The following is a 23,054-nucleotide window of genomic DNA, read 5'->3' on the forward strand; positions in this document are numbered from 1 at the left end:
TACAGATCTTGTAATTAGTATTGTTATCATTCTAGTGGATATTTATTTTGATTTGAGCAATGCAAGTCTAATAATTAGATCCAGTGATATGTATAGCACTTTCCCAGGGGACTGACACACTTTATTAAGGATATATGGGGTTTATGGAATATCCTCAGGATGTTTGGGGTAGACGCTGTCATCAAGATTATTACTAGCTAATGCCTGTTCATGAAAACGTATTGCTTTCTGAAGGAATGGGCAAACATGTATCCTGTCTCATAGTATTTTGTGGATAGAACAAATGAGAGCAAAAACAACATCTTGGGAACTAATCATGAGGCTCTAATATTAGGTAAAAAGTTAATATGGGTTAGCATGGGGATGCTTGTCACAAATGTTAAGAAAAAAATATTTTCTTTAAAACAGGCATCGATGTTACAACAAAAAAAAGCAGCAGATGGTCCGTCTACCCTCGCAAGGAAAAGAAAACATCCCCGCATCAGGGAGCTTATATAAAAAGCACTCATCTGTCAACTTGAGGGAAAGCAGGGTATGCAGAGGAGAAGAGAACTAAAGGAAGATGATCCCAGGAGAATTTGTAGAAACCTGGCACCTCAAGAACCACCATCAACTATAGTTTTGGTGTGGCAAAGGAGATCTCTCTATTTTAGTTATGTAAAATATGAAACAGTGTCTGATATATGGAGGTGTCTGCTAAGGCAGGTTACACTTTATATAATATCCTGAAATAGCAGTAGTTGAAAATAAAATAATGTCTAATATTGTATCTGCAGTTGCTGAAAACTTTTTATAATGATTATTTATGATCTTCGTGCCCACATTGTTTATAGGCAGAAATAAACTGGTATTTAAAAAAAATCTGAAAGCATTATTGTTTGATGCAATAGTATGTGCATTTATAAGAAAACAATGAATAAAATCAATTGTATTCATTTATATACAAACTCATACATGCAAGAAAGTGTTTAAGTTCATGCAAGCCTAGAGGGGATGAAGCCAGTGTATTGTCCATCGGGATATTTGTCATGTATCTGCCAAAAACAGCAAGAGAGAATTACATGTCTTTGTCCAGACTCCAACCTTCCATGTTGCCGTAGTATGAACTGCCTATAGGTAGCATGACTGTTGGCACTCATCAAGTCAACTTTATCATTGAGGACAAGAACATTTCGTCTGTACATCCTGGACAAGGCATATACAGCCTCATCAAGGATTAGATCTTGAAAAATCTGAAAAATTATTCCAACTGTAATATGCTATTTCTAAAATGTAAAAAAATATATTTTAAGAAATAATAGGAGCATGCGCTTATTCAAATGTTATTCATCTTTGATCAGCAAATTCCACTGTGAAATACACGTGGATCAAAACTGCACATGGTTTTTATTTTGACATGAACACTGCGAATTCCATCGCAACTAGAACTGATAGTTTATGATAAGATGGACAGCTCAAAGTTTTTGGGGAGCATTTTTAGAAGTCAGAGACTCCTACACTGGGATCAAATAGGAATGGCTGATTGCAGCTTAGATTTGTTTAGTATAGTGAAGTACCCACATTGAAATCAGGTAATGAAAAGAATCTACTCAATGAGTATCAATTGTAAATTAAAACAAAGTCCTTATCATTTGCATATGTATGCATGTCTGTTTTTGGACGGCTTACAATTTTAAAATTCTTTCACAGTGGTTGCAAAGAAATAACATTTACAACAATCATGTATATACATCAATTATCAATCTTTTAGAGTCCACCTTGGAAATGGAATTCATTGTAAATGTTGTATTGTAAGAGTAACTATCAAAGTTTTAATTCTGTTTGTAAAAAATTGATGTAGTATTTTGATTTTAATGGTACAAAGTGCAAGTTGAACATTCATAGGCATGTGCTACACATATCCTGCATACAGAAGGAGGTTTTCTGTAATGTAGCCAACATACCTGTCAAGTTATTCATACCTTTTGTGATATACATTTTGTACATAAAAATTTTAAGCTTTGGCAATAACATGCTTAAGTTAAGGAATATATAAAAGTTATTGAAAGAATTAAAGAAATTTCAAAATTGCCATTGAATTGAGTAAATTTGTTATACAGAAATCATTTGCAGTAATCACCAGTTCAAAGGTGGAAACATTGAATGCCAAGCAGACTGGGCAATTAAAATTCTTACCCAAAAATGTTAGATCAGATATGAAGAAGAAGAAAAAGTTTCTTGCAAGCCTTCATGTCAGTCTTAATTCTGGATAAATAAAACAATTTAGAATTATTAAGTCCTTATGTTTATCATGATATTGCATATATAGTATTATCTTAACATATTTTGGGGCTTTAAAAATACACATTAAGGCATGCATCATATTTAAAACAGAAGAATAAAAGTGTAGTATTTATTTCACAAGACTTAAATGGCTATATGAATTCTGTACCTGTCTAATATTATAAAAAAAACTGCAATCTAGTCAGGTCTAATTGCTGAACTCCAAAGTAAGATTGCATAGACTTTTTATTCCCATTTTGTATTTAAAAAAAATACAACTAATAAATGTATTACTTAAGTTGGTTTATTAATTAAATTGGAAAAAGAGCAAGTTGACCTTAATAGTATTGAATGTTTGTATGCCACTAGCGTAGATCACTAATACCTATATATGAAATGATTTTAGCTAATCTACCTTTAGGCCCTCATAGAAATGAATTTGTCTATTTTAAGTGTATCTCTGAAGCTGCTGTATATATTGGTTTGGAAGAAGGAAATAGAGTTGGCATTTCTAAAGTCAACTGGAATACTATTCCAGAGCAAAGTTCCAGAGTACTGGAAACATTTTTTGAATAATTCCTTATTTGGTTTGGGAATTTTATACTGTTTGGTAGACATGGATCACAGTTGTGGAGTATTACCAGACAGCCTATACTTGAATAGTGATTGTAAATATTCAGGAGCACTATTATTGGATATCATGTACATTACTTTGGCTTTTCTCAACCGGATTCAGTCTTTAATAGTATAGGTAATAATTTTAACTTACCAGCTAAAATTTCCTTGCTTACCTTCTGGATTGATATAGCCTGAATTCACTTGTTTTAAGATGTGCCAGCTTTGCTATGATTTTATCATTTGAATTACTCCGCACTATGTTACAGTAGTCTAAATAGGGTTGTATGTAACTGTTATAAAATAGTTTTCTGTACTTTATCCTACTGAAAAGCCATAAACTTGAATTAACTTTTTTACTGACATGTTCGGTCCATGATAGGTTATTGTCTATCATGACAAACCATTTGCAAATTTGTATCCTTCCATGTCAGACACAGTTTATCACTACCAAGATTTGTTCTTTTTTGCCATGTTGAGATAAGTAATATTTTAGTTCTTCCATTATTTACCACTATGCCATTGCATGTGCACCAGTTGTCCAGTTTGTTTAGGGCATCCTGTAAATAAATTTATAGTTTGTGCTTTGTGTTTTGGATGTCTGACAATGTTGTGTCATCTGCATAGAGATCTGTAGATGAAATTGAGTCCCTTAGTAAAAAGTGGTAGGCCATTAATAAATAGTATCAGTAGTAATGGACCTAAAATTGAACCTTGTGGTACTCCATATCTAATTGTTCCAGGTTCCAACAGAACATTATTTATATAAACATGTTGTGTTCTCTCACTTAACTTTGAAGTAAACCATCTAATTGTGCTTTCATCACATTGGTTGATTTTCAGTTTCTTAAAAGAATTTCATGTACACCAACCCATAAACTTTCCTGAAATCTACAAATAGAGATCCTATTATTCAACTTTGATCAAGTGGTTGAAGCCATTTATCAGTTAGAGAGATCAAGTCAGTCTCACATGACTGTTTCTGTCTAAAGCCTGATTTGAATAGGGTGTAACAGCAACTGTTTCGTTAAATATGACATGAACGAGTCATGGACATGTTTGTCAATCAATTTTGACAAGTTTTGGTTGTATTGAAATTGGCTGGTAGTTATCAGCATATTCTTAGAACCAGATTTGTGCATAGGCATTACTTGCAGTTTTCCATATTTTGGGGACAGATGAGGTTGCAATATTTAAATTGATTATGAATGTTATGCTATCTGAAATAGCTGAGGCAGAAGTTTCAGTGAGTGGTGGACCAATCTGATCAAGTCCTGTAGCTTTCTTGATATCAAGTTTACTGAGACATTTTTTAGCAGTTTTTTTTACACCTGTGGGATAGAGAAACATCCCTCCTTAGGCATTTTTCAGTTCATTATAGTTGTTTTCTATCACTGGTTCTTTTAACTTAGTGGTATGTTAGTGAAAAAAAATCACTCAAAATATTTGCAATGTCAGTGTCATGAGTGACTTTTGTGTCATTTACCAGAAGTGAGTGAATTTTATTTGTCTGATCTTTGTGTGTTACCCCAATGAATTCACTGAAGTCTTTCCAAATGGAGTTTGTGTTGCTCTTTGTGTTTTCAAGCATTGATTGATAATAAGTTTTTTTTTTAGCCTTTTCAATCATACTTGTTATGTTATTTCCCCATACTTGATATTGTGCATGGTTTCCCATAGCCTTCAATTGGTCTCGTGTCTTCATAGTATCTAGAATTTCAGTAGTAAATCAGTTAGGTTGGATTTCATACTTTACTCAATGTACATTTAGTGGTGCATGCTTAGAGACTACATTCATAAATCAGTCCACACTTTTAGAGCTTCACATCTGTCATCAAAAGTTTGGATAATATTCAATGGAACTTTATATAGGTCATCTTGAAATTGTTATTTACTTCAATTTTGGAAAGATCTGTAAGTGATAGTTTTGTGTGTATTGTTCCTATTTATGTTGCATTTAACCTTTCTTGTCAAAAAAGTAGGATAGTGGTCACTAAGACCAACATTTGGTACATTAACATAAGCCACATTGTTTGGTAGGTTGGTATAAATGTGATCAATAAGAGTGTTTGATATTTCTGTTACACTTGTGGGCTCATTTACCAGCTGGACTAGGCCTAATGATTCAAAAAATTCCATCCAGTTACTCCTTATTTGAGTATTGAGTAGGTCCTTATTTACACTGTTGAGTATATATGTTTCTTTCTCCTGTGCATGAACATTTTCTATTTGTTTCAAAGAGTTATCATTCCAAATTGCTTTGGAGGAAGGTGACCTATAAATGAAACCAACTAGGAATGATTCTGCATTACTTTGAGAAATTTCCACCCAAATACTCTCAATTTCATGTGACCCCAAGTCAGGTCGCCTTTCTGCATTTACATCTTGTAATGTATACAAGACCACCACCCCACCCCCCGCTGTCTCTCTGTCCCTGCATAATGGTTTATTGTAGCCTTGACAGTGAAATAGATTATCATTGTGGCTAGCATTTAATTTGGTTTCAGTGAGTCCTAAAACATGCATATTATTTTCCTTGGAAGACAACATTAACTTAATCTGTTCTATTTTTTCCACTTTACCTTGTACATTTAAGTGACCCATGTTAAAACCTTTTGTATTTAGTTTCATATCAATTATATGTATTTCATCATGCAATGGGGTACTCTATGAGATTGTTTCCATAATACTTTTACCATTTTGGTATTATATAAGGTGGCCATATAAATGAGGTGGCCTCTGTATTTTCTGTGGTATCTGTGCATAGTCTTCCTTTATCAAATCATATTGGGGTGGGGTGTTGAGTAGCAACAAAAAGTAAAGCAGTTTAAACATACATTGTTTGGTAAAATAACTAATCCTTTAATACAAGTATGCGTTTTCTAAGTTGTGCAAAACACTACTGACATAGATATTACAGTCTTTGGCAACTTACTTAGTACCAAACATTTTTCAATATCTATCAATACTTGTTTTGCAAGATATAAATAAACAATTACCCTCATTCTTGTCTGCCTTGTGTAGAGCTTGGTCAGCTCAGTTTTTAGGCTGCGCAGCATGTCTTCCTCCTCTCCCCCATCTGGTTTTTCAACTTCTTGCTCCATGCCTCATCCTCCCTCTTCCTCTTAAAGGTCGCTCTAGAATTGAGCTTGAAAGTAAGCTGATTTAAGTCTATCTAATGAATTTTAATATGTAAATGTATTTCATAATTTGACAACTAATATATTCATGATTACTTATTAAACTTACAGGAATATAGTGCTAACTTTGGATCAGAAATTAATACATGAGAGGTTGTGATTTGATAGAAATTTTTTTGGGCTGGATCAGGTCAAGTGTTGGGTGGGGTGGGGATCCAAAATTTAAAAAGGGCCCCTAATTTCCTCGAATAGGCACCAAAGCAAAGTCTGTGTGTCTATTTACTCAGTGTGCACAATACCCAATAAACATGTCAAAGAATAAAGCTGTGGTCAAACTTCAGCTGACAAGTGACTGTACGTTTGTGTGTGTGTACTTTTTTATGATGTGGTCCCAAGTTTTTAACCTAGATTCCATATTCTAGTCGCAGATTTAAAAAAAAAAACCAACCCAACCCCCCCCCCAAAAAACACCTTATTTAAAATCTTGTGTATGTAAAGTATTAACTTGGAGAAATTCTTTTCCGCTTTATTTGAAACGTCAGAAAGATGGGTGTTAGGGGTCCACTGGTGACAATCTGGTTAGAATTTATAAATTGATTAATGAAATTACTCAGTTTTGAGCATTTTTAAATATCCCTGATGCTTTTCATTTATAAAATTGAGTGGTGGGGATGTGAGGGAGTACGATTTCTACTGGGCAAGAAATAGAGCGAGTACCTGTTGGTTTTTGCAATACTGTACAGAGCACGTCGATTTAAATTATTCTCGTACCACAAAAACTTTGAAATATAACTATAAAAGTAGTTCTACATACATTTCATTGTTTCCTCTCAAAATTAAAATTAGAAAGGAAAAGGATAAGAAGAAAAGAACGAGATCAGAAGAAGATCGTTCTCACCGTTGTTGACATTTTGGGCGGCCTCGTAACGTGGTTGTGTTTTACGTCATCATCTTCAGTGTTTACAATGTGGCCAATAATTATGCAAATTTCGGTCACCGGAATTATGTGTGTTATTCATTCGGGATCTGCCGATCACTGCCGAGCGGGATTTCAACATGGAGACGATAGATTCGTTGTTCTACGTACGAAGATTTCAGAGAGTTCGTATTTCATAACGAGAAGCCCTACGTACTTGATATTACCCCAGAAATGCCTTTTAAATAGTATTTAATCAGTTGATATACATAAATGTCCCAACATTTTTGCAAGAAAATTCACCCTCAGCTGCACTATTGTGCCTTTAAGGTTATTACAAAATGCATAAAACTTAATAATTTCATTCACTGATTTATAATTTCTGACCTGATTGTCGCCAATGGGTCCTCAACTTTGCTGACTTATCGGCGCTTCAAAATTGTTCCGGCTCTCTGGTAGTCCGATTAATCAGCACCCCAGATATGTGTTGCTACAAAGCGAAGGACGATATCAATATCGTCACGGATGAGGGGTTGATTTATCTGCTTAGCTCTCCGATCGCTGGAAATACATTATTCTGAATTAATAGGGGGAAAACTAACCCCAGAACATAAAAACGTGTATTCATTAATATTATTTGGGGAAAATTATCTTGAAGTCAAAGAAAACAAAATATCCCAATTCGACCCATCCACTGAAAATTCCAAACTCAAACAAAACCCAAAAACTGAAAGATCATTTCAAAAGATATATTTTTGTTGGTGCTCCCTCTGTTTTTCTTTATTCTTCTGTCGCTTATCTTTTCATTAATTTGATTAATTCTTCTTTCTTCTTTTCTCTTTTCATTTGTGGAATTAATGTCAAATATTTCAATCAAAAGAAAAGGAACTCACAGAATACAACGTTCACTTCATGTTGTTGCACCCTTTCGGCGAAGTACGTGTATAGAGAAGACGATGATATGTGACGTGCGGCTGATACATGCGGTTGTTCACGCATCGTGGCATACGAAGGTCATAAAAATAAACAAGATGGCGGCTTCCAAGGAAAGTGCACCAGCAGCCACGATCCCCAAATGGATTAAATTTCTTTTCGGGGGATCGGCAGGGTAAGATTTAGTTAACGATAATATTGTGAACTGATATACAATCGAAGCAATGCAAATCATGAAGAACGTTTTGCTATTTATTTTATTTTATTTTTCAAAGCATGACCTTCAGATACATCTACGTATCCTGGAGTCATCGGTTCAGACGTACTAAGGCAGCACAGTCACCTGTTGAGAAACGCTTCATTCATAGTGATGCCTCGTATTTCATTTTAAACAGATGTTATTTTAGTAAAGCATATCAAATGTCAGTAATATTTTATCTCGTACTCTTGGCATACTTACAGTCAGAAACTTAATTTAGCCGAACACCTTTTTATAAATAATTTACTTTCAGATTTATTTTCAAGAGTAAAAATATGAAATAGGGGAAAATAATGATGGCATTAAATGAAAATTGTTTACTTATTTGTACAAAATACTACATGTAGCTCATGAAATTTTTTATACTAGTTAATTGGGTTTGCGGAGCATTAATCTCAAGGAGACCACTATCGTTTTGGAATTTCAGAACTGTCACGTACTCTTCAAAACTCGTGTCTTAAGAAGCGCGAATAATAAGAAACATAAACAGTCAATTACTGAAGAAAGATTTCATTTTCAATTTATTACCATTCTTACTGTTATCTACTTATTAACAAAATTAGGTAAAATAAGTGGTACATTCAGATATAGCTAAAGAATTTTTGGAGGAAAAGAAACGTATCGTTCAGGTAAAATTGCTTATTTACCATCAGATTTAGATTTAACATTAAAAATATTTTGATAATAGTAATACCTTACCTGTTTGCTGGGACCCCAAGTGGCAGAGTGGTCTATAGTACTCACCGTTACAGATCATTGCCATCTCACCTCTGTTGGCGTGGGTTTGAGTCTTGGGTTCGGCCAATGAGGTTATGTGAGAAAGCTTGCCAGTAACTTCTCATGGGTTGGTGGTTCTTTTTGGGGTTTTTCTGGGTTCTTCCTCCACCATTTGTACTGGCCACCATGTATAGCCTATCTTGTGCTGAAAAATGATGTTAAACCCGACAACAACAAAAACCTATTTGCTATTCTATTTACATTGCCTTACTTTCTTTGATGGAAAATTCTCCCCAAGATCTGTGTTGATACTGATGGACGATATGTGGGTCTGATGTCACCTCTCCATTAAAATGTGCAATTTTGCATGCAGATCTTTCTGGTACAAACCTGAGTACACTTTAGACACATACCGGTTATTGGTATCAGCCATATCCAGTGCAAAATTCATATTGGGGACAGGACAGAGGGTTGTGCTATTCCATATGGATTTACAAGTTACCAAACATATGATTTGCTCCAGAAATACAATGTACATGTCACCAAAAGAACGTTTCATCTGACAGTTGCTCCATAGCCACTAGAAATACTGATAAATTTACGAGTCCAATGTGTGCTGCCAAAATTTTCTTCAGAATTTTGCAGGTTTTAATGAATAGATGATATCCGCCCTTGAACCACTGATCAATATCATCACAGTTGAGGAGCTGATTTATTAGCCTACCCTCGGCCATATAAGAAAATTCCATCCTCCATTAGTTAAAAGTTCAGAACTGGTAAGATGACAGTAGTCCTCTTCTTTTGGATTATATCATTATTCATTTCAGTTCAATCTTGTCAAATGTTTAAAAAATCTGATAGTCTGACGCCCAGGTTCCCTCTTAATTTAGATTGGGTCACACATTCTGTTTGTTGTTGTTGTAGGGTTTAATGCCATTTTTCAGCACACGATAGGCTATACATGGCGGCCAGTATTAATGGTGGAGGAAGAACCCGGGAAAACACCGGAAAGAACCACCGACCCTTGAGAAGCTACTGGCAAGCTTTCTCACATACCCACATTGGCTGAATCCGAGACTCGAACCTACGCAGACAGAGGTGAGATGGCAGTGATCCGTAACGGAGAGCGCTTTAGACCACTCGGCCACTTGGGGCCCCCCTGTTTGTCATATGTCATTAGTTACCTAGTATGAATAATAATGAGCTGTCATATGCTCATGCTGAGTTGGTAATGCATTGCTGGTTAACATACATTGATCATTACCTACGAGATTGTTTGACGGTTACACCAGGCTTGGCAATTGGTGACTTATAAATGACTCTAAAACATGTTTCTTTTAAACTCTTAAAAAACTGATATCATTACATTTAAACTCATTTAATTCAGATAGTTTAACCAAATAATTTTTCTGGATTCCGTAGCTGTGTCAAAATAATATCAGTAGTCAAAACTATGGCCAAGTGTATTACAAGTCATTGCAAGTGATTTCTCTTAAAATGAGGCTGTTCTCAAAATTCTGTGGGTACTGGAAGAATTGGGCAATAGATGACATCAAGACCTGAAGGAAAACATTGCATTATGTGAAATATTTTGAGAGGTGAATAGAAGCACAAGTCAGTTTTATATACATTTTGTTTATTTCTTTTCATATTTAAATTCTTGTGACAAAATAACAGTAAAATGAAAAAGGAACTGTTCAGGCACATGGAATTGAAGTCAGGGCAAGTGGAATTTGAGTACAGACATGTGATTTCTTTGGGTTTCCATAGAGATTTTAGTGTTTATTATACCTTAAGTCCATTGTATATTTATTTATGGTGTAAGCTCGCTTGTGAGTTTTTAGGCATTTTGCTAAGTTGTGTTGCAGTGACATTTATATACCATTCCCCAATGGTAATAGGGTAAACAATTATTAATTGTTCCAAAATGTATCATAATTCAGTCAACTTTGGTTGTTTCCAGATTCTTGAGTAGGATAGTCTTCCCATTCATCATTTGGATTTTTCAGCAACATATATTTTGAAAATCTCGAGTTTGATGATACTTTGAGTAAGCATTACATGTTGAATTGTAGACAGGATTGCCATGAAACTTTACACACACACACACACATATTCATTCCAAGGTATTTTTGGTCCTAAATAAAAACTGTGCTATTAGTGCAACAAGTTGTGACCATCTGGAAAATATTGCTTTGCTAGTGCTGAATGGTTAGTTATGTCATCATGGGGTTTCCACTAAAACTTTTAACTTTTTAACATGTCTAGTTACTCCGAGATGAAAATAGCAGACTAGCCATTTACAATTTTGCCGTCTTTTGGAAATAACCTTTAAAATATGGACTTGAGGAACAAAATCACAATATATGGAAATATAATTGTTTGCAATAAAATCTGGATACTGGCTTGTTCAAGTTTGATTCTGATCTCAGTTTTGTATTAGATTAAGTGGAAATGGTCTGGGAACCAGACTAACTTTACCAGAGTAGCTCATGCTTTAAACTGCACATATTTTTGTGATGCAGAATGTCTCTATGAATTAAGTTGTTGCTTCTTTTTTTTAAATGGCATCCAGTGAGCAACATGTCAGGATGAACGGCACAGTAAACCTCTTAAAAAGTTTGAATAGTACAGAAGAATAAAAGAGTATATTCAGATTCTTGGGGGAAAAGTCAGGAAAGGCAACTGTTATGTTTAGTGGGTACATGATGTGTTGATTTGAGTATGTCATATGGTGGGGAAGATGATTGCCATTAGGCCAAACTGAATTTTAAAATATTATAAGGATTACATCAAGTTCGGAGAAATCATGTAGCCGTTAAGCTCTGTGGGGATTGAAATTGAAGTTTGTGAAACTGCACTGGAGGTAATTAAGGTTCAAGTAAACTTTACAAACTTATGAGTTGAACACAATGTTTGCCATTGCTGTGTCTGTCTTGATTCACACTTTTGGACTTTTAAATGCATAGTTTCCAGCTTGACAATAGCAGTACATGCTATTTTATTAAGACATACAGTGGTGCTCTTGAAAATCTTGTGATTGCAACTTTTCCTTAGAGATGGTGATATAAGCAAAGAATTGTCATTTAAAGACTTGTTATGATACCTGGTTGGTAAATGAAAATCTAGCTGATCAGACATCCGGTATAGCCATAATGGCAGCCATCTTGAAAATACTACAGTTGTTACTCTACTAAAATGGAAAATCATATGGACATTTGGTTTTCATCTGAAGACTGATAGTGATATCTAGTTTGTCCTGAATGAAAATTGTGCCTATCTGACCTCAAATATGGCTGCCAGAATGAAGATACTGAAAATCTTGTCACAAATTCATTAGAATGGTTGGTCATATCAAAGTGCGATTTTCACCATAAGTCTTCTAATGGTGTCTGGTTTATCCTTAATCAAAATGTGCTGATCTTTTATCTAACATGACTGCCCAAATGATTAATTTTTCTTTTATCTAAAGAGTATGAGAAATGGTTTTAACACTGCAGCTAACGAGATCAGAATTGTATTTGTATTAGAGGTTCACATCCCCTTCAGGTGACTGTTGTTTTGAAATGTCCAAATGTTTTATGTGTATTTTCTTTTTAGTTTTACTCTGCTGAATAATGTGGGGAAAAACAATGAATAAATATATTTTGTTTTTTCTTTGTAGCAAGGACCATGTCAAAAAAATATTATGTAATTTCTGAATTAAATCCCCTTGAGATGGCCTGCCTAGTACTGTATATCTGGATTAGATTATACAAATTAATGTTTGATTTCCTAATTTTATAAAAGGCAAAAATAAAATTCATTAAGGCAAATATGATTCTTTCTATTACTGTATCTGATTAACCAGTTTACCAGATATTGTTGTAACTGAACCGAATTAAGTAATGATTTAAGATATTTGGCTTACTACGAGCCAGACAAAATGCATATACTTTGTTTTTTGTACATATCAGTTAGTATATTTAGTATAAAAATGTTTTGTCTGAACGTGGATTTTTCTCTTAATGATTTCTTTGGTATCTGGTTGGTACTCAATACAAATGGCATTGCTCAGGTATCTTGTGAGTATGTTTACTCAGGCAGAATAAAATAGTTTTGTTACCATATTTTGTACATCTGTGTTTTTTGATGAGATGGGTTCAGTACTCACCAGTGAAAAAGAAGAAAAGACGTGATCTTGTAGTCACTAAAATTGTTGTACTCATGGGTTGGGTAAAGTCCTTGTTTATCTTTCAGTTTGGTAAGTTGAGAATCAGTCCCTTTGAAGGGTGGGTGGGTGGTACAGTTGTTTAGCTTACATGTAAGTTGTTTGTGTTTTTGTTTTTCCGAGACTGAAGTTTCATTTGACCTATTATTTTCAGGATGGCAGCCACCTTGTTTGTCCAGCCACTGGACCTTGTAAAGAACAGAATGCAGCTGAGTGGTTAGTGTCTGATTGTTTGTTAATGAATTAAGCAAATGTAATTATTTATTTGATATTTACTGTAATTAATGTAATTATTTATTTGATATTTACTGTAATTATTTATTTGACATTTACTGTAATTATTAATAAAGTACAATAGGGTTAAGCAAAAAGCCCATCACCAAACATCCAGGACAAGTGAAAGTTTTGGAGAGTGAAAGTTTCTAAAAGGCCATCTTTAGATTGTATCAAATAAAGTAGAGGAGAGCTATTGTATTACCAACGTCATTATTGTTGGCATCTATCTATCTATCTAGCCATCAATCTGTCTAGCCATCTAGCCATCCATCGGTGACCTACTGGTTAGAGTGTCTGCCTCAAATGTGTGGATTTGTTCACTGGCTGAGTCATACCAAAGACTTACAAAAATGGTGCTAACAGCTGCCTCACTTGGCACTCAGCATTAAGAGGTTAGTGTTAGGACTGGTTGGTCTGGTGTCAAGATAATTTGACTGGGTGAGATATCATGGGTACATGTCTGAGGTATGATGCCCCATTGCTGGACTTCACTATAAACTGCCATACTGCAGACATTGTAGCGATATGACTGAAAAATTGTTAAAGCTATATTAAAAAGCCAAATCACACACACACACACTCTCTCCCTCGATATATATATATATATATATATATATATATATATATATATATATACACACCAGATGCCAACAGTAATGCTGAGATTAGTACAGTAGGTCCAAAGAAACGATGGTTGAGATGCACCGAGACTGTGCATGTATATATATAATTAAGGAAAAGTGGATGTCTGCTACTCAGATGGAACTTACCTTATGTCAAAGATGCAGTAGAGTGCAGAATCATCTTTTTAAACTGTGTACAATGCCTTTTAATATTTAAAGATGCACCCACAAAAACACACTGAAATGCATACAGTAGTCCCCCTCTTATAAGGCCACCCCTAATGCATCAGGGAAGTGGCCTTATAATGAGGGTGGCCTTTCTAGAGGGGGATGACAAATGCGAATAGTAAATAAATATGAAGAAAGTCAAAGTACATTTAATTCTAAAACATTTAATATTTTCATTAAAAATCACATGTATGTTGTGAAATAAATGAAAACTGTCATCATTTTCAAAAGAATGCTATGAATAACCATTGATATAGTTTTAAAACTGTCTTTATAATTATGTTACAGATCACATCATCTGTCACTTTGTTGGTAACAGTCTAAAAAACAAACCAGTCTCGTCACAATTAAAAATATCCTTGCTGTCATATCCCATGCATATATCGTTTAGTCTTTTTTTCCAATCTTCTACAACTTAATTATTAACATCAGCTGATTCTCCACTAAGGACAGAACACTTAATATTGTGTCGCACTTGAAATCTGTGCAACCATCCGTTATTTGCGGTAAAGTCGTCATATCCCAATTCAACTGACAAAATTGTTGCTTTTTCTTGTCATTCAAATCAGGATACAAACGTCTCCTGGCTCAAACAGTCTTCCTTTCTCCATCCATTTCACCTTACCACTTCTTCAGAATTGTTTCATTATCTTTCACGATATTGTTTATCTGAGTCTTCCCAACATTAGTTTTCTGCAAGGATCCTCAACACCCACCTACCCCCGTCAGTTGAATTATTTTCACTTTCTCTTCTAAACTGATAATTTTTCTTTTCCTCGATGACATGTTGTTCTTTTTGCAGTAAGTTATTCATGTTGCCAACTACAGTACTGATAAAACAATTTTGTATGCATCTAAACAAATTGCCGTGTTTTTAAAGGAAGTGATCTTGTCATGTGATTCATTAGTTGCAGTCTGGTACCCTATTGTTTTTTTACATTTCTTTACACTAAGTGAGAGAAGCCAAAACGGCTTTGATTTATACCATTAACATTAGGCAGATTTGACCTCACGGCCATTGTGATTTGCAATTTTGACAATGATTGTCAGTAGTAATAGCTACTAATTATCAAAGTGAACAAGCTCAACATCTTACTAAGGGAAGCCATAAAGGCTATCAAACCATTTTCCTGCTGACTTGGGTATTGTGCATCGATACTGCCACTTCTCAGTTGTTGCTACTGTTCAATAATTGTAATCTTAACAATTATCTGAGTGACTAAACCGGACATCTTATGATAACGCAGCAGTAAGGCTAATTGGATTACATGTACTTACCCTTTTGTATGGATTAAAATTTGAGTCTTTCTTGGTTTTTATGGAATAAATTTGGCTTCTCGTGAGGCATAAATGATATAATATTAACCTTAGTGGTACATGTACTTTACTCAACACTTCTTTCAGTAATGAAAACCTGACATCGGGAAACAGAAATCGGATTACTTAACACACGTTATGAATAAAATACTGGTTCTGGATACATATTCAGATAAAATGCGGCCGCTTGTGAGGGGTAAATTTTATATTTTGCACTAATATGCTGGCCGCTGGTCGCGTTAGCCGGGTGGCCTTTCTTGAGGGGTACTTTTGAACACAAACTCGTCGGTGCCAGCGAATTCTGGCCATAAGGAGCGGGTGGCCACTGGTCAGGGGGGCCGTTCAAGAGGGGGACTACTGTATATTGAAATAGATGAAATATAATTTATGAATATAGGATGCCATGAAAATATTCAGGTGCTTCAAAAAATATATAAATTTTCCTGTTTCATTGATTTTATAACTAAAGAGATATGGGGAGATTCTGACGGAAACAAAGCTTCACTGTATTTGTGATATGCTAGTGTTGTTAAAAGCTGAATGTTATCGGAATTTGTTGTTCACCATACATGATGAGCCTATTCTTGATGACAAACTCATTAAAAACTTTTAACAAAATGAGGCAGTGGGTATTTAATAATATCCCTGTCTTCAACTTTTCTTGACATTTATAAGGTGGGGTAGCCCAGGGCTTTTGGGAAGGTGTGGTATCTCAGTTGGTAGAGCATTGGAGTTTTAATGCAGGAGTCATGGATTCACTATCTACCCAGGTCAGCATGGATCAACTGACACTTTATGTCCTTGGAAAGGCATCTAACTTCCATTTTGTTAGCATGATATGGGGCCCTGAGTGGTCTAAAGCGCTCATCATTACAGATCACTGCCATCTCACCTGTCTGTGTGGGTTGGAGTCTCGGGCTTAGCCAGTGTGGTTATGTGAGAAAGCTTGCTGGTAGCGTCTCATGGGTCTCTGGTTTTGGGGAGTTTTTCCCAGGTTCTTCCTCCACCATTTATACTGGCCGCCATGTATAGCCTAACTTCTGCTGAAAAATGGCATTAAACCCTATAACAATAACAATAACAATTAGCAAGATAGAACCAGTAATGTGTTAAAAGTGTTGTTATGATCAATAGAACTTAAGAAAACACTCAGTATATCATCAGAGAAATGCTATATTTTGTCTTTTCTTCTGGTTGTTTTTTTACTAACATTTTGTACCAGTTCATAGGAAATTGTAATTCATGCCTGGTATTTTATATTATTATGAAGCTTGAAAATTGACACCCTACATGAATGATGAATGGTCATAACTAACAAATATGTAGCTATAAAAACAATATTAAATTAAAAACAGTGTATCCCCCAGGGGTGTAAAATTGAGGGTACAAAACAAACCCTTGGTGTCAAAACTGGGGGTCAAATAAAAAATGTGGGGGTCAAAAAAATACTGACAAATTTTCATACGACTCATACTTTTTCAGCTTGAAATAGGATATTGCAACTTGCACAACATTCTCTCTCTCTCTCTCTCTTTCTCTAAACATACAAATACACCAACATGTACAATTAACAAACAAATGCATTGTTCATTTAAAGAATAATTGTATTAGTTCATTTTTCTTTTAAAGTCTTACTTTTAACAGTCTCCTCAAGTAATATTATAGCCCAACACATTACATATAAGCCAATACAAAAAGCCAAATAAATCTTTTTAACGAAATGGGAGTTAATTTACTGCCTTTCATAAAATGTGTACTATCATAGGTTTCATTGTACTTCATCCTAGAACACATATATCCAAATATCAAGGAGGATAATGATTCATCTTCTTTCTAATAAGTTACACTTGAACTTTAAGATCTTTCTTTTATTGCAGCAAAAGTTAAAAACAAACAAAATCTGCAATGACCCGCTGACTTTGTAATCCAAATAACGCATTTGTCCCTGCAAGTTTACTGATTTCTTTGTTGTGAAATAATGTCTTACGTTATAATGTGTTCTCCAGATATCTTATGGCGAACGAGGGCAGATTTTTGAAAATTCTAAAATCCTGTCACGAAAAGATTATTCACTTTTGCAGTCTTTGCAATTACGCAATCAGAAGTCACACCGGTAATCATAATGAATGTGCTGTATTCCAGTCAAGGGAATTATTTTCTCCATTTTTCATTAAAGTTAGATCCACAGTTACTCTTTTGTAATCTAGTGATCACTTTCTAGTGCCACAAGCATTGAGATTAAACATCTAGATGACAGCTTGCTGAGCTCGATGGAAATCGCGAGAAGCTCGCGAGATATGGGAAAACTACTCCGTCATAACATTGCCTATGCTAGTCTGGTTCATTGTTTTATGTTCCCTGTGTTGCACTTTGCTATTCGAATAGAGGAGCGCAAGGCAGGGAGCAAACAAAGCGGGGAACCAGTCAATGCCTGTACTCGAAGTATATACGATGCCATACATCGTCCAATGCATTGGGTATTAAATAAATCCTGATCATATTATGAAAATCCTTTGCGTAATAAAAAACGCACGGCAACAAAATGTGTGCGTCAATTTTCTCCAGCGTGCATCCCTGATGCACAACTGCGCGTAAAGGGAAACACTGAAAAATATCCTTTTTCTTTTTTACAAATACATGTAATGTCAAATCACATAAGTACTGTGCATGAATACATAAGTAATTCCTATCTGATGTAATTAGCTATAGTTTTCTCCACAATGTGATTTTAACCCATCCAAAATAATTTGTAATTATACAAACTTGACAAAAATGTTATGACTATGCTGGAGTTGCAACACATGAATGAATATCAATGTTTGAGTTGGAAATGTATGTCTGTTATTTTTACCGTGAAATTTCAGGTGAAGGAGGGAGGGCAAGAGAACATAAAACCAGCTTGCATGCCATTAAGTCCATCCTCAAAAATGAAGGCTTTAGAGGAATTTACACAGGGTATGTCTTTAATTCTCTTGTTCTTTTAATATATTTGGTAAAATTTACTAGTGCACGAATACTGAATTGTAATTTTGAATATAAATTTGAAGATTGCGCACAACTAAAAGAATGTGTAAAATTGGATACATTGGATAGTTTTAGGCTTTCTCCAGAATAATATATGTAAAATTCTAAAAATTTCATGATTAATAAAATATTCTGATCTTTATTTGTTGAATTTGTGGAGATACTCTACATGTATTATTCTATAATATGGTTTTTGAACTTGTGACAGACACCATTTTTTTTATCGATAGAAACATCTAGAAGATTAAAGTATAGATGGTGACATTCACTACATCGGGTGTGAACTGAATGATGTTATGTGATCGAGTAAAATATTGTTTATTGTATTTCAGGTTGTCTGCAGGGTTGTTGCGGCAGGCTTCCTACACTACAGTTAGGCTTGGAATCTACACTTCACTTTTTGAGAAGTTTTCTAAGTAAGTACATGATGCATGTGTAGAGTGCACACTGCCATCACAAGCTATAAATCACTGCATTTTTTAAGCATAAGCTTAAAAACTACTGAATGTAGTAAGGAAAATCGTGAGCATAAACATTTTATGATGAAAATGTTTGTAATAAAATCATGTTAAGAATATAAAAGGTAAACTTGAAAAACTAGTTACAGATTAAAGTACTTAACCATCTTTTTAACACATTAACCCCTAGCGACAACTTAATGGGGCAGGAGTTGGTAGCCTACTGCCAAGCTCTGTAGTGTCATGGTCATGCATGATACACTGAAGTGGGTGGTATTATAGAAAGGTAGACAGATGTAGCTCTACAATGATACCAAATAATCTGGAATAACTAGTTGCACTACAAAATACAGATAAAATAAACTCCTTTTTGGACCTGACTTTTTTTTACCCAAAATTTGTTCGTGGTCGGAATCCAATTTTGTGCCTGGATTTGAGACTTTTTGGTCTCAGATCTAAGGCAAACTGGTATAAATTGCAAACAGACAAATGAGCCTTTGCAAAAAGTAGGATAAGATGGGCATTTTGGAATAAAGAGGGGTCTCCATACAAAAATAATGGATCCGTTTAGCAAAAGAAAAAAAACCCAAAAAGAACTCCAACTTTCACCCTTCTGCTCATGCGCGAGTTAAATAGCCAATGAAAAATGATGTTTCTAAAACAACTAGACAGTATGTTATTGAAAGATGACCAGGGATTTGGTGTTTTCGAGTCTATTCAGAAATAGCTTTTAAAAAGTGTTTCCTACTCGATTTTCAGGCGAAAATGACAAAAAGCTCATGGGGTTAAAGTGTTAAACAGTGCATTTTGATGACGTCACAAAATTTGAATATTCTTTGTGTATTTAATCACTTGCTCATTGACATTGCACATAAATTACAAATGTAGCAATTCCTCGACAATTTGTAAAAAATCTTTTTAACACATTAACCCCTAGCGACAACTTAACAGGGATTGAGGTAGCAGCCTACTGCCGAGCTCTGTAGCATCATGATCATGCATGATACACTAAAGTGGTTGGTATTATAGAAAGGTAGACAGATTTAGCTCTACCATGATACCAAATAATCTGGAATATCTAGTTGCACTACAGAATACAGATAAAAAAAATCTCAATTTTTGGACCCAATTTTTTTTTTAACCAACATTCACCCGTGGTCGGAATCCAATTTTGTGTTCAGATTTGAGACTTTTTGGTCTCAGATCTAAGTCAAACCGGTATGAACTGCAAACAGACAGATGAGCATTTGCAAAAAGTAGGATAAGATGGGCATTTGGAATATAATGGTCTCCATACAAAAATAATGGCTCCGTTTAGCAACAAAAAAAAAAAAAAGAAAAAAGAACTCCAACTTATACTCTTCTGCTCATGCACGAGTAAAATAATAATAATTAGGACTTTGTATAGTGCCTTATCTTTAGAAGCTCTAAGCGCTTTACATTAGACAACACCTATAATATAAAAAACATAAAATAATATTATTACAAAAACATACACCATGAAATTAGAAAAACATTAAAAAATAAAAAAACATGCTGAGAATATTTCAGGTAGGAAACATTATTAGGTCTTTAAGTTTGTTCTTGCAGTGGAAATAAGTGAGTTTTGAGAGCCCTCTTGAATGTGATCACTGTGTCTTTGTGTTTAAGTTCAGTGGGCAATTCATTCCATGTTGCTGGGCCCTGGTATGCAAAAGAACGCTGTCCATATGACTTTGTTTTCGTAGTGGGAATAATGAGTATACGATTGTCAGAAGAGGAGCATAAGTATCTTGCTGGTGTGTACACATGGGTGAGGTCGAATCGGTATGTTGGACTAGAGTCCGCCAGTAAAACGTAGCACAGAGAAAAAATTTTGTGTTTGATTCAGGATCGAATGGATAGGCAGTGTAGGGTACAGAGCAGCCAATGAAAAATGATGTTTCTAACACAACCAGGCAGTATGTTATTGAAAGATGACCGGAGATTTAGTGTTTTTGAGTCTATTCAGAAATAGCTTTCCAAATGTGTTTCCTAGTCGATTTTCAAAAAAATGTAAAAAGCTCCAGGGTTAATGTGTTAAAGAGAAGATGATTTTTAGATGGCGTGATAAAAGCTTTTAAAAGTAAGACTTATATCCTTTCAAATATGGCCACTGTTAAAAATCTTTCAACGACTTTTTCTAACAAAACATTATATGACGCTATATGTTGGGCTAAATGGTCAGATTGTTATGTATATTTGATTTAATTTCATTGTTTTTTTGTTAGTTTTAAATTTTTTTATTTATTCTATTACATGCAATAGTAATGTAATTTTGTTTACTGGAATTTGACATTTTCCAGAAATTAGTTTGACATGACTGTTTAGTTGTAAACATCTAATAATAATAGAACTTTGTATCTTTATGCTGACCTAGTTCCTGACCTTGATACAGAATCAGTATGGATTCTTGTAAACAACCTTTTTTCATTCATTCCTAATGTGTGATTTTTGGGTGTAAACGAGGCTTTACTAGGTGTACATGACATTTTATGTTTAACAGCCTCTATTTTGAAATTCTGGTTTTACCGGAATTGTGCAGTAGTTAGTTTTTATACCAATGTTTGAGAAATAATCTCAGGCATTTAAACACTTGATGTCAGGGTGTTCATTTTGTTGTGACCAGTTGGAGTTACAGTTTGATTATTCTTCAGATTATTTGGATTCTAAGAGATTAATTCTTTTCCCTGGAGAATACTTTAAGTGCTCATACAGAATTCTTGGACAAAGACATTTATTGAAATTTTATTAGGAAATCAAACACCGGAATATTATTGTTTGGGATCAACAAAGAACTGTTGACACATTGTTACTATACTGGCTATAGTGTACGTCATCACCTTCCCTTTTGGATTTTTCGTCGGGACTGAAACTCAGATTCATTAGAATATTTTATTACAAGGACTTCAAATTTTTAATTCTTTGATTATTTTTGGATTTCAGTCTTAAAACAGTAAGTTCTTTTCTTTTCAGTTTTACCTTGTTTTTCTGGGGAAATAAATTATTTGCTAAATTTTAAAAAGCTTGTTGTCTTTACTCTTTTTTGTTATTCAAGCCTAAACACATAACAAGATCTATCACTAAGATCCATGTGATAGAGTTTAGGTTGTGATGGTTGAATGGCCAGTACAGTTCCTGATGGAGAGACAGTCCTACTTGCTGGATTCACTTATCCTGGACCTCGCTGAAGCTGTTGTCATACAAAACTTGGTTCCTGACAGTTAAGCTTCAGCTTGCAGGGTGAGTGAATTGCATGTTCTTTCAGCCAACATGAACTATCTTTAGTTCAGATCAGACAGTTTGGTGATCCTCATGACACAATCAGGCTTCATAGCCAAGATCTGGCTACCATTAGTGGACAGTCAGAGAGCCATTATATGTACCTTCTCGTCTACAGATAAATCGAGAGCAGCAGCCATGCAAGACCCTGTCTATGCCCTCAAATACTACTTTACATACAGTCTTGGCAACTACAAATGACTCTTTCTCCCCATGAAGGTTGGAATTTATGATATCACCTCTCAAGCATTGTCTTTGTGGCTTAAGTGGGTTTTACACTTGGCATTTTCTCATGTTTCCAAAGATCAAAATTACTTCATGAGGATTTCAGCTCATGAAATTACAGCAATCTCTCTGAGCCTAACGTTCAAATGCAATGCTTCAATCCTGGACATCATAGATGCTGTTGGATGCATGCGGAGTCAAATTTCCAGAGTTTATATCGCAGGGATTTAGCTTCACAGAGACAAAATATGAGTCTGGTGGTTGCTGTAGCTGCAGCCCAGATGACTGCCAGGCCTAATTAAAAGCATCACAGCTTCTTAGCTTCACTGGATGTGCCAGTGAATTTTATGGTAAGAAGATTTCAATAATCATTGTCTAAACCTGATAGAGTGGTCATGATTCATGTGCCCGTATGTTTTGTTGCGTTAAGCAGGAGAGCAGGTTTTTGTTTACATAGGGAATTAAATCTTTTTGCCCAGAAGGATACCCATGGTGTAAGTAGGATGTACAGCATTCCCTCTGCCTATTACCTATTCTCCTGTTAATGTGAT

General features: G+C 34.9%; 2 protein-coding genes across 4 annotated transcripts in view; one reads left to right on the top strand and one right to left on the bottom strand.

Annotated features, from left to right (window-relative positions):
• Positions 1-917: 917 nt before the first annotated feature.
• LOC149781871 (uncharacterized) lies at positions 918-7,957 on the bottom strand. 2 transcript variants are annotated; one of them, XM_089936064.1, is made up of 4 exons: positions 7,827-7,957; positions 7,321-7,494; positions 5,877-6,014; positions 918-1,232 (listed from the first exon to the last, which is right to left on the bottom strand). In XM_089936064.1, the coding sequence occupies exons 3-4, from the start codon at positions 5,979-5,981 to the stop codon at positions 975-977; spliced, it is 363 nt and encodes a 120-aa protein (XP_089792190.1). In that variant the 5' UTR covers positions 5,982-6,014; positions 7,321-7,494; positions 7,827-7,957; the 3' UTR covers positions 918-974. The 2 variants fall into 2 exon arrangements, with proteins under 2 accessions (XP_089792190.1, XP_089792191.1); XM_089936065.1 differs by lacking the exons at positions 7,321-7,494; positions 7,827-7,957 and adding an exon at positions 6,916-7,314.
• Positions 7,893-23,054, top strand: part of LOC149781872 (mitochondrial 2-oxoglutarate/malate carrier protein-like) — a 42,287-nt gene continuing 27,125 nt past the window's right edge. For both annotated transcript variants that reach the window (XR_016414811.1, XM_089936062.1), the window contains exons 1-4: positions 7,893-8,041; positions 13,207-13,268; positions 18,361-18,451; positions 18,853-18,936. Coding sequence is in view for 1 of the 2 variants with exons in the window: in XM_089936062.1 (XP_089792188.1) it covers positions 7,965-8,041; positions 13,207-13,268; positions 18,361-18,451; positions 18,853-18,936 (314 nt within the window). In the remaining variant the exon portion in view is untranslated. The remainder of the gene's footprint in view (positions 8,042-13,206; positions 13,269-18,360; positions 18,452-18,852; positions 18,937-23,054) is intronic.

This window comes from Sinohyriopsis cumingii, chromosome 15, assembly GCF_028554795.1.
Source record: "Sinohyriopsis cumingii isolate HCF-2022 chromosome 15, ASM2855479v2, whole genome shotgun sequence".
Classification (NCBI taxonomy): Eukaryota; Metazoa; Mollusca; class Bivalvia; order Unionida; family Unionidae; genus Sinohyriopsis; species Sinohyriopsis cumingii.